The 16,251-nt window shown below is 42.1% G+C and overlaps 1 protein-coding gene across 1 annotated transcript in view; it reads right to left on the bottom strand.

Moving 5' to 3' along the window:
* Positions 1-3,168: 3,168 nt before the first annotated feature.
* The window catches only part of LOC149452261 (olfactory receptor 12D1-like), a 38,950-nt gene continuing 25,867 nt past the window's right edge, over positions 3,169-16,251 (bottom strand). Inside the window, exons 3-4 of the mRNA XM_089689541.1 lie at positions 12,286-12,822; positions 3,169-3,243 (exon numbers count right to left, since the gene is read on the bottom strand). Coding sequence (XP_089545667.1) covers positions 3,169-3,243; positions 12,286-12,822 — 612 coding nt within the window. The remainder of the gene's footprint in view (positions 3,244-12,285; positions 12,823-16,251) is intronic.

Genomic DNA, 16,251 nt, shown 5'->3' with positions numbered 1-16,251 from the left:
CCGCTATGTCATAGTTGACAAAATGGAGGTTTATCGATAAAATAGGCTTTCAGTTGTAGATGAACGTTGTTAACTTCAGGTGCAGTGCAATCTATTTAATTCTGTATAATCACAGTAAAAAAAAAATTACAGAAAGAACAGTAGTTATATAAAAATGTATTGGAATTAGTTACAGTATGTGACCCATTTGAATATAAACCGGGCACATATTAGATACGTTGAAGTTTGTTTGGGGAATACAAAGCAGAAATCACTATCAATGGTTCCCTAATTGTTTTTTTTTTTCGCACAAGGCCTCAACATGGATATCCTTATTTTGCTTATCCAGTTAGGTATAGAAAAGAATGTAAATGAGACAAAATGCAGAGATAAATACACAGTTAAAGTATCATATGATGACAATCATATGATGCCAGTACCTGAGGCAGACAGCATAGCCAGGTCAGTCAAGTACCTTTCTCTTCTCTACTGCCATTAACCAATGCAACATGTTGCCCAAACCAACTTCCAGCCTGATTTATAGGACATACAGGGGCATCAATGCTCAAAGTCATCATTTTGGCTTACCTTAATTTCTCCTCCTATCAGTAAGCTGTTTGTGTTTGACTGTATCCTGTAATGTAATAAAATCTGCAATGTGGTAGTCTAAGCCTGATCATAAGAGCTGCTTTCTTTCTTTTAGCTTCATTTCTGCGCTGCATTGGATGTTTGGAAATTAATATGTGTCTTATACAAGATGTGGCGAAAAAAAAATATGTAATGATTATTTTAAGGAATACATTTCCAATTCAAATGATACATTTATATATGCATGGAGTTTTGCATTTTAATAAATGCAACCCTGTAAATCAGTTTCTCATTTAAATTTAATAACCTACTTTCAACATTTAAGTGGACACAAAAGAAGACCAAATAATAAAATTTGGTATTACCGTACTTACTGTAAGTAAACAGTAAATTTTATCCAACTTATTCTTTAAAATTCATGTTATACATGCCTGTATACCGAGGTTTAGGTGTCTGATCTTGATTGTGAATCATAATACAAACACAAAATATCAGCAAAATGAAGAACAGAACAATAATTATCCTTTCCCAATCAAACAGATCCTGTTTCTTCATATACCGTATGTTATCTGGAACCTACAATATATAGCTTACTTAAAAATCTTCTGAGATCAATAATAAGCCCCATAGGGAAAAGTGTAGATGGAAGACTGAATCTTTCTCCAAGAGTCCCAAGAGATAAGCTATATGGTACCAGCTGAGAATACTTCTGTTTCTAGAAAATTTTGATCAAGTTACTTTACTCAAAGGTGAATTTTGAGCAATGTAGGTCCTTTCTTTTTCATTTAAAGCAAATACATACATTTTGTGTCCTCCAAGTGTATATGAAAAGTAAACATCATCACCAACTTTCACCAGTGCTAGATTTCACACTTAGTCACATAGACTGAACTTGGATGGTGTAAGGGGATGTATGGGATGGAACTGAGCAACCAAGGACAACTTCCTGAACTATGTACAAGTGGTTACAGCGGTCTCTGTTGGAAAGCTAGCCAGTGTCTCCTGTAGTACCACCCCAGATGCTCCTCTATCTGGCTGTCTGAAGGAATCCCTGGACAGGGGATCCAGTGTCTACCACATACAATGGTAAAACAGTCCTCATTGGCATGCTAATTCAGTTTCCCACAAGAGTGCCTTCTTCCCCTATCTGGCCCAGTGGGTGCAGGTCTATTCACTTAGTTCTTCTCCCATGTTGCTGGTGGTTGGTGGCTGCTACCAGGCCAGCTCCTTCTGTGCCACACAGGTGGTCCTCGCTCTTGGGGCTGGTGAAGTCTCAAGCTTCCAGCCTTCTCTGGTCCTCCTGCCTGGAGGTGAGCCCCTCTCCCATCTGAGCCCCTTCCCAGGCTCCTCTCTGCAGCCTCACTCCATCCTCTTCCACCCGAACACTCCTGCTGCTGAGCAGGCTCTTTCACTTTTAAGGGTTGTCCTTGACAAGCCTCCTGTTGGGGATCGGCCAGGATCCCTCAAAAGTAAAGATCAGCCACTCTTCACATCTGCTCGCTTCTTCTATAACTTACTCCAAAGTTCTAGTGCAGGGGAAAGTCTCAGAGAGCTGATCTGCAGAGCCACTCGGCTCTGACCTGAATTTGACACTCTGTCTACACCTGGACTGCCACTCGGCCCCTGTCTGAAAATTGCAGTCTAGCTCCCCCTAGTTACCTAGGAGGGTGCTACACATGTATGTACATGTAGGATGACCAGATCGGTGGGCTGTACCTTAAGAAATCATGAACCAGGCTAAATAAGGTTAAATTAAGTTTATTAACATAAATTTCACTCTTACAACACCAGTAAACCATAAACAATGTAAAGCGATAAAATAAATGTGAAAGTGCAGCAAGCCAACGATAACCTAACTAACTATATACAAATGGAGGGAGCACACATAAGCAGGGCAAAGAGAGGACTTAGGCCCCTTTAACATGGACATCATCCATTCAGTCACATTTTAATGGGTCAGTTAACATCAGTTTGCACATCCGTCTTCAGTTCAGCCGAGTGCAGTTTACCTCAGTTTACATCAGTCTACAACCATTCTGTTTCATCGGATCAGGACAATGGCTGTTACATTTATAGAAAAAGGACCTGAAATGACATGAATGTTTAAATGGATGATCATTCATTTACATTCATTCACCCATAGACATACAGGTCAATTCATATAAATAAAGAGAAGGTGTCACTGAGTGCAGACCGTTATACACTTTATTAAAACAATGCTGTGAATTTGCACTCACATTTTTGAAGGTAAATACAGGCACATCTGAAGTGCAATACAGTCCTCCGGGATAGGTATGCATAGGCTGCTGGTCAGGGTGTCTGATTCCAAGGACCAGAAAACTGCTGTGGTGTGCGGTTCAGCGTGGCCGCATCACCGGAAGTGACGCACCAACTGTGGGGCCGTGCTTCTTTGTCAAGCTAACTAGACAAACAGGTGTGCTGACTATTATACTTTGTGAGACAGCGTGACCTCCTCCAGATGGAAAAAATTGATTGGTACAACAATGGGACACTAATTAAAACAATTAGAACATATGCTATCTAGTGGTATTGTTGGATACTATGAACATAAATTTATATGGACAACCAATGAATTGAAGGCTAAGGATGTATAGGTGTCTCACTCAGGACATCTCCATATTCTCTAGACATGCCATAGACTAAATTATCAAAGAACTTAAAAAAATTAGATAAACTAAATTACTAAAACAGTCTATTAAAAAAGTATATATAAATATATATGGTATATAAATATGAATGTGTGCACATGTAAATGTACACACTAAGGGGGGAAATAATGGGGCGAGGGCTTTACTTCACTATGTAAATGGTAACTAATAGTATACTTACTTTTTTGGGGGGGGAGATCACCCACTACCCCAACAGATCTGCTCCCCACCAACTGTAAGGAAAGAAAGAGAGATGTATGTAAAAATGAATAAGGAAAGAGAAGGAAAAGATGTATATGTTATATAAAACAGTTGATATCTCTTCCTTTAATCTACCAGGTGATAAAGTGTCTAGAGTATAAATCCAGTATGTCTCGCATTCACAGAGCTTGTGAAAGCATTCTGCTCCCGGGAGACATTTTGGGATCTGTTCAACGATCCAAACTTTTAGGCCTACAGTAGATTTATTGTGATGTTCAGCAAAATGCCAAGGAACACTGTGCTTGTATTTTCCCTTTTTTTAATAATCTATGATGCTCACCAAAACGTATTGTAAAAGGGCAGATGATGCAGTCTACATATAAAAGGATGCATGGGCAAGACATGAAATAAATTACAAAGTTTGTGGAGCAGATGTAAAAATCCTCTGATTTATAAAGCCTTCCTTTTGTTGCAAATTCTTTCTTTCTGGGTCTAATGAAAGAACATGTTTTGCATAAGAATTTTGACCTTTGGCCCCAACTAGCTGAATTTGCCCTTGAAAGGCTGTCATGCCCGGCCAGTAGCGTGGCATCGGAGCGCGTGTTTAGTGCGGCAGGAGGTATTGCAACTCCGCGGAGGACACGACTGTCCACCCAAAGTGTGGAGAGACTGACGTTTGTGAAAATGAATCAGGCGTGGATTAGTCTGGATTTCAAACCACCAGTTCCTGACACAACTGACTAAATCCGCCATGAATCATGCCCCAAACATGTGCCACTTTCAGGTCTCCTCACACTGCTGGTGTGTTCCATTTTTTGTCATAGGGTGCTGGCAGATTACGGGCCTCCCATAGCTGCTGCCAGGCCCCTAATCTGCCATGGGCCCCTATACTGCCTCCTCATGCTGCTGCCAAGTCCAGAGTCTCTCATGGGTCCCTGTACGGCCTCCCATTGCTGCTGTCTCCATCGCCACACTCTGCCATGTGCCACTTTCAGGTCTCACACACTGCTGGTGTGTAGAATTTTTTGACATAGGGTGCTGGCAGATTACGGGCCTCCCATAGCTGCTGCCAGGCCCCTAATCTGCCATAGGCCCCTATATACCGCCTCCTCATGCTGCTGCCAGGTCCAGAGTGTGTCATGGGTCCCTGTACGGCCTCCCATTGCTGCTGTCTCCATCGCCACACTCTGCCATGTGCCACTTTCAGGTCTCCTCACACTGCTGGTGGGTTCCATTTTTTGTCATAGGGTGCTGGCAGATTACGGGCCTCCCATAGCTGCTGCCAGGCCCCTAATCTGCCATGGGCCCCTGTTGTCGCTTGTTGGCATATTCCGCTCGTTCAGATGCTCCTTCTCCTGCTACTCCTCTTCACGGATTCCGTCAGCAGTCTTTCTTGGAATCCGTTTCCAAGAGACAACAGTTTGCGAGCACGCACCAGACGGTGCAGAAACTGAACGTCCTCCTGTCCAAGTTGCTGCTGCCAGGCTCGTAATCTGTCATGCGCCCCTGTACCGCCTCCTCATGCTGCTGCCAGGTCCAGAGTGTGTCATGGGCCCCCGTACCGACTCCAAATGCTGCTGCCAGGCCCGTAATCTGTCATGGGCCCCTGTACCGCCTCCCCATGCTGCTGCCACGTCCAGATTGTGTCATGGGTCCCTGTACGGCCTCCCATTGCTGCTGTCTCTATCGCCACACTCTGCCATGTGCCACTTTCAGGTCTCCTCACACTGCTGGTGGTTTCCATTTTTGTCATAGGGTGCTGTATGGCCTCCCATTGCTGCTGCCTCCACCGCCACACTGTGGCTCCACACTCTGGTTTTGGCCCCGTGACTGGCCAAATGAGTGAAGTGTGCGGTGATTCTAAGATCGACGGCACTCATCTGCATGTCATACTGCCTGACAGTATTATTTCTCTTCCCCAGCAGACTCCAAGGGCATTTAAATTAAAGGTACAGTGTTCAGCACTAATATTAAGTCTCTCTGAAGCCTAGAAACACCCTTTTTTAAGTTAAATTCACAGCGAATATATTCGACTCGAATCGAAATTTTTCTACGAATTCGCCGAATCAGTCGAATCGAATTTTTGAATACTTCGCTCATCTCTAGCTGTAACCAATCGAAATTTACGTCCTTTTTTTCACACAAATAGAGCTTTCTTTTGGTGGTATTTGATCACCTGTGCGCTTTTTATTTTTGGCGCTATAAACAAAAAAACACGAAAATCTTGAAAAAAAAACAATTTTTTCTACTTTCAGCTATAAAAAATATATCGTAAACTCAAAGTTAGTCATAAATTTCAGCCAAAATGTATTCTGCTACATGTTTTTGGTAAAAAAAATCCCAATAAGTGTATATTGATTGCTTTGTGTGAACGTTATAGCGTCTACAAACTATGGTATAGATACTGTAATTTATGCCTTTTTTTGCTATACAGCGCTGCACTAATTCAAATGATAATTGCGCGGTCATGCAATGCTGTACCCAATCGAAATTTACGTCCTTTTTTTCACACAAATAGAGCTTTCTTTTGGTGGTATTTGATCACCTGTGCGCTTTTTATTTTTGGCGCTATAAACAAAAAAACACGAAAATCTTGAAAAAAAAACAATTTTTTCTACTTTCAGCTATAAAAAATATATCGTAAACTCAAAGTTAGTCATAAATTTAAGCCAAAATGTATTCTGCTACATGTTTTTGGTAAAAAAAATCCCAATAAGTGTATATTGATTGCTTTGTGTGAACGTTATAGCGTCTACAAACTATGGTATAGATACTGTAATTTATGCCTTTTTTTGCTATACAGCGCTGCACTAATTCAAATGATAATTGCGCGGTCATGCAATGCTGTACCCAATCGAAATTTACGTCCTTTTTTTCACACAAATAGAGCTTTCTTTTGGTGGTATTTGATCACCTGTGCGCTTTTTATTTTTGGCGCTATAAACAAAAAAACACGAAAATCTTGAAAAAAAAACAATTTTTTCTACTTTCAGCTATAAAAAATATATCGTAAACTCAAAGTTAGTCATAAATTTCAGCCAAAATGTATTCTGCTACATGTTTTTGGTAAAAAAAATCCCAATAAGTGTATATTGATTGCTTTGTGTGAACGTTATAGCGTCTACAAACTATGGTATAGATACTGTAATTTATGCCTTTTTTTGCTATACAGCGCTGCACTAATTCAAATGATAATTGCGCGGTCATGCAATGCTGTACCCAATCGAAATTTACGTCCTTTTTTTCACACAAATAGAGCTTTCTTTTGGTGGTATTTGATCACCTGTGCGCTTTTTATTTTTGGCGCTATAAACAAAAAAACACGAAAATCTTGAAAAAAAAACAATTTTTTCTACTTTCAGCTATAAAAAATATATCGTAAACTCAAAGTTAGTCATAAATTTAAGCCAAAATGTATTCTGCTACATGTTTTTGGTAAAAAAAATCCCAATAAGTGTATATTGATTGCTTTGTGTGAAAGTTATAGCGTCTACAAACTATGGTATAGATAATTTGAAATTTACACAGCTTTTACTTTCTGACCGCCCATCACATCTCTTGAGGTGCTAAAATACCAGGATAGAACAAACACCCCCAAATGACCCCTTTTTGGAAAGCAAATCTCAGGGAGGGGGGGCCATTTTCTCCCGCTGCTTGTAAAGGCAATTCTGCAGCTAATTAACCACTAGGAATGCTTTTACATGAAAGCCCATTTCCGGCTGAAAAAAATAAAACCAGGATGATGCCTGCAGCTGCAGGCATCACCCTGGTATAACCATTCAAAGTCCAGTGATGTACCAGTACGTCACTGGTCCTTGTTGGGTGTATATGCTATGTTCTTTTTTTCTTTATGCAGCCTGTGGGCTGAATGAAAAAAAAGAGAAGAAATCTCTGCCAGAAAAAGTGTGTGGTATGCCCACCATTAGAAACCTCCCTCAATCCACCCACTTCTAATGGTGGGCACATATGAAATGTGCCAACAAATATAAAATATATATGCCGAAGCATGGGGGCCATCCACCCACTGGCCACCCCAGGCCCCCATGCTTTGGCATATATTTTCTTTTTTTTAACTGCGGATGAAAAATCTCATCCGACAGCACTGCACACACCTACTTATGTCTATTCTGAAAGCAAGACCCTGTTGCTGTCAGAATAAACAGGTCAGTGCTGCAGTTTGACGTTCCTGCAAAGAAATCAACAAGGGTTAACAATAAAACATAAACTCAACAACTTTATAATGAAAAGTGTGTGGTGGTATGCCCACCATTAGAAACCTCCCTCAATCCACCCACTTCTAATGGTGGGCACATATGAAATGTGCCAACAAATATAAAATATATATGCCGAAGCATAGGGGCCATCCACCCAGTGGCCACCCCAGGCCCCCATGCTTTGGCATATATTCTCTTTTTTTTAACTGCGGATGAAAAATCTCATCCGACAGCACTGCACACACCTACTTATGTCTATTCTGAAAGCAAGACCCTGTTGCTGTCAGAATAAACAGGTCAGTGCTGCAGTTTGACGTTCCTGCAAAAAAATCAACAATGGTTAACAATAAAACATAAACTCAATAAAACAACTTTATAAGGAAAAGTGTGTGGTGGTATGCCCACCATTAGAAACCTCCCTCAATCCACCCACTTCTAATGGTGGGCACACATGAAATGTGCCAACAAATATAAAATATATATGCCGAAGCATAGGGGCCATCCACCCACAGGCCACCCCAGGCCCCCATGCTTTGGCATATATTCTGTTTTTTATAACTGCGGATGAAAAATCTCATCCAACAGCGCTGCTCACGCTGACTTATGTCTATTCTGAGAGCAAGTTCCTGTTGCTGTCAGAATAAACAGGTCAGCGCTGCAGCTGAAAGCATTCCTGCAAACAGAAATGGTTAACAATAAAACAACAATAAACCAGTGAAAGTCGAACAATCACAAAAATGACAACAACAAAAAAAACTATAACTATTTTTGGTTTTTACATTTTTTTATTTTTTTGGGGGGTATTTGTACTTTTATTTATTTTTTTTATTTTTTTTAACTTTTTTTTCCAAACTTCAAACATTTAAACAGCTGGTAGGGTCTCTCCAAATGCGATAGCCAGTTTCCTGACTACCGAACATCTTTTGAGACCCTGTGTAAATGTGCCCTGATCTGTGCCGTGCTGTACCCTATACTAATAGTTCACTAGTGTATGGTAGAGGCGGAAGCAGGGCTTGATGCAGAGGCCAGGTTGGCCAGGACAGGAGGGACAACAATAGCGGCTGTCACGCCTAATTCCACGTTTGCTGCAGACACGACATCTTTTTTGGGGTCTTCTTTGGGTTGGGGTACCAGGAATGGTATCGAGAAAATGTCTCTCATGCAGACGGCTAACTGCATCTGGGAGAGGGATTTGGGGCACAGCACCTTCTGGATACAAAAGGGCCCTGATGTTCTCTAACTGGAAATTTAGGTATGATCCACTATGTCCAGTTGCTTTATAGAGAACAAAAGCATTATATAGAGCCAATTGAAATAAATAAACTGACACTTTTATGTACCAGCGTTTGGATTTTCGGGAAACTAAATACGGCTGCATCATCTGGTCATTGAAGTCCACCCCTCCCATGTTAAGGTTATAATCGTGGACACAGAGGGGCTTCTCAACAACACCAGTTGCCGTGGTAATTTGGACGGTCGTATCTGCATGAATGGAAGACAGGAGGTAAACATCCCGTTTGTCCTTCCACTTCACTGCGAGCAATTCTTCATTTCTCAAGCAGGCTTTTTCCCCCTTTTTAAGACGGGTATTTACAAGCCGTTGGGGGAAGCCTCGGCGATTAGATCGCACAGTGCCACATGTGCAAATTCCCAAATTGAACAAATGTCTAAATAGTGGCACGCTTGAATAAAAATTGTCCACGTATAAGTGGTACCCCATGTGGAAATAGGATGACGCCAAGTCCCAAACTATCTTGCCACTGCTCCCCATGTAGTCTGGGCATCCGGGGGGCTCCAAGTAACTATCTTTTCCCTCGTAAATCCGAAACTTACATGTATAGCCTGTTGTCCTCTCACAGGTCTTATACATCTTGATCCCATATCTGGCACGCTTGCTGGGGAGATATTGTTTGATTACAAGGCGGCCAGAATATTGAATGAGGGACTCATCGATGCAGATGTTTTTCTGGGGAGTATACACATCTGCAAATTTTTGGTTAAAGTGATTTACGAGGGGCCGAATTTTGTGGAGCCGGTCAAATTCAGGGTCACCCCGAGGACGACTGAGTGAGTTGTCGTAGAAGTGCATAAAACGCATTATACTCTCATATCTATGCCTGGCCATGGCAGCAGAGAACACGGGCATGTGAACAAGAGGGTCGGTGGACCAATACAACCGCAATTGATTTTTATCATTAATGCCCATGTTGAGGGTTAGGCCCAAAAAAACTTTAAATTCGGAAACCGTAATGGGTTTCCATGCGAATGGTCTGGCAAGGTTTGAATTTGGGTTGGCGGCGATAAATTGGCGTGCATATAAATTGCTTTGATCCACAATCAATGCATAAAGATCTTCTGTGAAAAACAGCTCAAAAAAATTAAGGGGAGTATTTAAATTTGCTGTTTCCACCTGAATTCCGGGTTGGGCAGTGAATGGGGGAAGTACGGGTGCTGCAGAATTTGTGGGCTGCCAATCGGGATTTGCAAGCACATCCGGAAGGACACTAGGGGCTCTACGGGCCTGTCTGCGAATTCTTGGTGGCCGCGGGACACTACTTGTGCTCGCCACCGCACCAGCTTGTACTGCACTTATGGGACTCGCCACGTCACCAAGTGATACTGCAGTGCTGGTATGCCTACGACCAGGACGTACTAGGCCGCTGGTGCTCGCCAGTTCACCAAAAGATACTGCGGCACTAGTACTGGCACTCTGCTGCATATGAGAGTCATCATGCATTTGTACCACCTCAGCAACCTGTGAATGGGATCGGGTACGCCTGACCTTAGCAGGGACCACTTCCTCGTCGCCTGAGCTAGCTGTCAGGGTGCCGCTGCTGTCTATAGGTTCGTATTCTGAGCCTGATTCTGCCAGTGAGTCTTCCCCTTCGCTCTCACTTGACATGCTCAGAATCCTATAGGCCTCTTCACTAGTGTACCTTTGCTTAGACATTTTGGCCACTAAATTTACAGGTACCTAGTGCGACTCACGGGAAAAAGAGCGCCTGGCTGTCAGGGACTGCTTGAACCGCTACAAAAAATTTACCGACAAGTGCTAACAGATATCAGGCCTGATTCTGTGAACACTGCGGTTTTGTGTGTAATATGTATCAAGTGACAGTTATCTACTGACACTGCACTTGCCGGGGGAGAAGGGGGGGCGTAGGGGCTAAACGCAGGTGCTGGCAGGTGTTGGGGCTGATCCCGCTAACACTGCGTTTTTGGGGATACTAAAGTAATGTGAATGCTGGTATAGCGCTGATCTGATCAAAGATATTGATCCAATCAGACACTATACTAGCAATGAAGGTTTAGCGTGCAAGTAAGCGTGTTCCTGGCAATCAAGGGGTCAAATGTGATTATCTGTGTACTAGCGGGCAAACTGGTGCTATCTGGGAGGGGCGCTAACACTATTGGAAGTCGCTAGCGACACTGATACAGTGATCAGTAAAAATTGGTTCACTGAGCAGTGACACTGGTGACAGGGCAGTGAAGGGGTCAACTCAGGGGGGAGGGGGGGGGGCGATCAAGGGGTTAGACGGGATCACTGGTGTATTAGCGGGCAATCTGGCGCTATCTGGGAGGGGCGCTAACACTAACGGAAGTCGCCAGCGACACTGATACAGTGATCAGTAAAAATTGGTTCACTGATCAGTGACACTGGTGACAGGGCAGTGAAGGGGTCAACTCGGGGAGGGGGGGGGGGGGGCGATCAAGGGGTTAGACGGGACTACTGGTGTATTAGCGGGCAATCTGGCGCTATCTGGGAGGGGCGCTAACACTAACGGAAGTCGCCAGCGACACTGATACAGTGATCAGTAAAAATTGGTTCACTGATCAGTGACACTGGTGAGGGGGCAGTGAAGGGGTCAACTCAGGGGGGGGGGGGGGGCGATCAAGGGGTTAGACGGGACTACTGGTGTATTAGTGGGCAATCTGGCGCTATCTGGGAGGGGCGCTAACACTATCGGAAGTCGCCAGCGACACTGATACAGTGATCAGTAAAAATCGCTTCACTGATCAGTGACACTGGTGACAGGGCAGTTAAGGGGTTAACTGGGGGGGTGGGGGGGGAAATTAAGGGGTTAAATGGCTTTATTGGTGTACTGGGGGGCAAACTGGCGCTATCTGGGAGGGGCGCTAGCACTATTGGAAGTCGCCAGCGACACTGATACAGTGATCAATAAAAATCGCTTCACTGATCAGGTACACTGGTGACAGGGCAGTGAAGGGTTAACTGGGGGGGGGCAATCAGGGGGTTAAATGTGTCCTAGAGTGTGTTCTAACTGTTAGTGTAGTGTTTTACTCACGTTTAAATGTCTCTTCTTCTCTGTCTGGAACGGAATGTGTCCAGGCAGAGAAGAATGACATCATATCCTGCCCTGTGTAAATATCAACACAGGACAGGATAGGACAGGGACCGATCATCCGATTTCAGCCAGAAATCACTGGCTGAAATCTAATGATTGATCCCTCCTGGATCGAATCGGATCACCCGCGGGTCGGCGGGCGCACGCGCGCGCGCCCCCTGCCCGCGAAAGTGTCGGGAGCGCGGAACCCGTTTTTAAACGTGGTTTTGCGCTCCACTGCCGCCCTGCACACGTATAAACACAGTGGCAGGGCGGCAAGCGGTTAACATCACAGAAGAAATGTTTCACTTTGTTATTCTTGCTGCAAAATGTAAGCCTTGATGTCATGATTGCATTTATTAATGAATAAATGAGGCCAACAACCCAGGAAATCAATGCTAGTTTGATGCAAGAACTCTTACACATAATGACTACATATCGAAGAGGTTGGCAGATAGCTACATATCGATCGTAACCCATGACAGCCAAAAGAACACCTTCGCAACATCCAAAAAAGTGGAAGAAATACATCTGAGCAATGCAGTCTTTGATAGATATTGTGTTTTCTATCCCTGTCATCATTTTTGGTATAGTGTTAGAAGAGAACAGGATATCAATACAAGAAAGATTAGCTAAAAAAAAGTACATTGGATAATGAAGAGTCACGTCTTTAATCACAAGGAAAACAACGGTGAGATTTCCTAATATGTCAAGAAGATAAAAGATGAGAACTGGAACAAATATGATTTTTTGGAGCCATGGGAGGTCAGTGATCCCAAGAAGAATGAACTCTGTTATCGTGGTTGTGTTCAACCCTTCCATCTCCTAATTAAAGAAAAAGTGGTTAAAAAAAATTGTTAGCTGATATAAAATGCACTTTTCTAGATGAGATACTTGGTTCTTGCATGTACAGAAATAATTAAAAAATTACCATGTATAAATTCTAGCTCCACCAGAACATGAAAGGTTAAAGGTTTGCTTTCAAATCAAGAGCTAAAAAGTAGTTGTAGCTGAAAAATCCAAATACTTGTGTAAATATGTTGAAGCAGCATATAAACCTATACTGAAAAAATGTTAGGGGTCTTACCTATCAGTAGATATGTAGTAAAAGACAACATATGTTTTGGGTGCAAATTTGTTTTTATGACTTTATAGGCACACGATGTCACTTTCTGCCTTTTTACATTAATGCATTCCCTTCATTTAGGTAAAAAACCTTCTGCATGCAGCTTCCCCCAGCCCCCCCCATACTTACCTGAGCCCAATCCTGATCCAACGGTGTGCACAAAAGCAGTGGCCCTTTCAGCTCTCTCTCTTCCTCATTGGCTCAGAGACAGCAACGGGAGTCATTGGCTCCCAATGCAGTCAATCACAGCTTGTGAGGAGGGGGCAGGGATGGTGTCAAGCTATGCTCTGTGTGTCTATGAAGCCAGCATGCAAAAGCCACTTGCTATGGGGGCACTCGGAGGTAGGAAGGAGGAGCTCAGGTAGGGGACCCGAGAGAAGGAGGACTGGGGCTGCTGTGTGCAAAACGATTACACAGTCGAGGTAAGTATAGCATGCTTGTTATTTTAATAAAAAAATTTAACCTTTACAATCACTTAAAATGTTACTAAACCCAGGACCCTGCATTCACTATACCTGGTCTCCCACAGTACACAGAACCTGGAAATGCAATTGTTTTAGTAAATATAATCTGCAAAATACCTTTTTGTTATCAGCAGTTAGAGCAGTCTTGTGACTTCTATCACTGGTTAAAGCTTGTAGGAGGTGTTTTCTTTTTGCTCTAGGAAGATGCAGAACCCCTGACCTCTGTCTGGATAGTGCTGAGTGGCCCTATGTTGATCACATGCACTCTCCCAAGAAAAAAAACTTCTCTAGCAATACACGCCAAACTCAGCATGTGTCTTATCAGGAGATAAGAGGGGGCACTGGAAGAAGAGGAAGATCAGAGAAGAGAGGATCAGACAGCATTTTACACAATACAGAGGATTAACCCCCTTAGGCTCCATAGTGAGTATAACAAGCATGTGTTTAGTAACACTTTACACCTGGCCGCAGTTTACTGAAGACTGGTGGCAGCTGTAGGCAAAGCTACTGCCTATTTCCTTTTTTTCGGACATGCACGCCTGTCCCCCTCCCCCCGGCACCTGCTGTGATTGTGCACAGCATGAGCCTGTCAGCAAGTTCCAGCCAATGATTCACGGTGGGAACTGCTGATGGGCGGTGTACAATCACAGCCCAGAGCTCTGTAAAGAGGGAGCGATCTGTAAGATGAGAAACGTAGAGATCGTTTAGCAGCACACTTGCACACATTTAACCCCTTGTTAACCCCTTCCCAGCCAGTGTAATTTGTACAGTGACAGTGTATATTATCACTGATTACTGTATTAATGTCACCGGCAGTTAGTGTCAGTTTGCCTTCCGCACTCCTGCAGTCCCATAATAAGTAGTCACTGATCACTGCCATTAGTAGTATACACAAAAATTTCCAGTAGATATACCATAGTTTGTAACACCCAAACCAATCAATATACACTTATTTGGATTTTTTTTTTATCAAAGAATACATTTTGGCCAAAAATTTATGAAGACATTATTATTTTTTTAATTATTGGATATGTTTTATAGCAGAATATAAAAACTATTTTTTTTTCTCAAGATGTTCGGTCTTTTTTTGTTTATATAGCAAAAAATAAAAAACCCACTAGAGCCCAAACACCATCAAAAGAAAGCTCTATTTGTGTGGAAAAAGTGTGGTATAGCAAAAGATGGCCTGGTCATAAAGGGGGTAAAACCTTCTTGAGCTGAAGTGGCTAAATATGGACATTGGAAATTAAATAATGCTTCTGTGTTAGAGTGTAAACTTTTGGAAGACCTCAAATTTTTTTAATTTTAAGGTATAACCATGAGGACACTGAAGCTGTAAAATAAATAGGCAACTAAAAAGGTACTTTCAATAAGCAAGCTCCAAGAGCTGCCTGAAAAAAAAAAAGAGTCTGTGATAAAGCCCGAATTTCCACACCCATTGGCATTATTATTGGTTTTCTATATTGTTTCCAGAAAGATTTTTTTCTACTGTTTTTTATTGGCAACTAACACGCAACCAGGTTCTAAGAACAAATAGAATATTCATTGAATGGTTCCATTTTTCATGCTTTTGTGTTCAGTGTCATTACAGAATTCTCACTCGCTGTTAAAAAAAAAAAAAAAAAAAAGTAGCACAGATACGTTTTGCAGAAGATGGCTTGTGTGAAGGGTGATTGGATTGGTATTTTCTATGCAAGTGAAAATAAATGAATCTTCTGATCTCATACACTTGCAGCTCTCACTTTTTGAACCTGTCAGTTTTGTACTCTGGTTCCTCCGACTCCGGTATGGAAACTTCTAACACAGTGACAATGGTAACAGCTGGTAGAAGAACAAGGAATAACATAGCATCACACATTCACTGCAGAGCTCCCATATAATTATAGCTTCATCCAAATACATGATTTGTTTTCTTTTCTTTTTAAATGAAATAGACTGTGGTTTGCCTGCGTTTGGGAAACTACACAATATCAGAAAAATAGTACCTGTGAAATAAACCATTAGCTGTCTGTTATTCCCCCAAAATATAGATGTCTTCTGTGCCAGAAAATACAGTCCCTCTTAACATTCGTCTCTCATAGGCATCACTGTCTTTTCAGCTTTAAAAAGACTGGCACAATTCCTCAGAGAACTGCCAAATAAGTGTCTGTGGACTATAAAATTCCCTACAAACTACCAGCAGAATATAAACTAAATTTTTTTCTAATGCATTTATCATTAACTCAATTAACTTAATTGTTCCAACTTTTAAAGACAAAGTAAAGTGTCTTTATGTATTAACCACTTGACCTCCAGAGGATTTACCCCCCTTAATGACCAGGCCTCTTTTTGCTACTCGGCGTTGCACTAATTCAACTGATAACTGCGCGGTCATGCAATGCTGCACCCAAACGAAATTTACGTCCTTTTTTTCACACAAATAGAGCTTTCTTTCTGTGGTATTTGATCATTTGTGCGCTTTTTATTTTTCACGCTATAAACAAAAAAAGGCCAAAAATTTTGAAGAAAAACAATATTTTTTACTTTCAGCTATAAAAAATATATAGTAAACTCAAAGTTGGTTATAAATTTAGGCCAAAATGTATTCTGCTACATGTTTTTGGTAAAAAAATCCCAATAAGTGTATATTGATTGCTTTGTGTGGAAGTTATAGCGTCTACAAAC

Source organism: Staurois parvus, unplaced genomic scaffold (genome assembly GCF_062004578.1).
Source record: "Staurois parvus isolate SC_StPar_1 unplaced genomic scaffold, SC_StPar_1.0 ptg000486l, whole genome shotgun sequence".
NCBI lineage: Eukaryota > Metazoa > Chordata > Amphibia > Anura > Ranidae > Staurois > Staurois parvus.
Note: the sequence above shows the minus strand (reverse complement) of the source record. Positions and strands in the feature narration are given on the sequence as shown.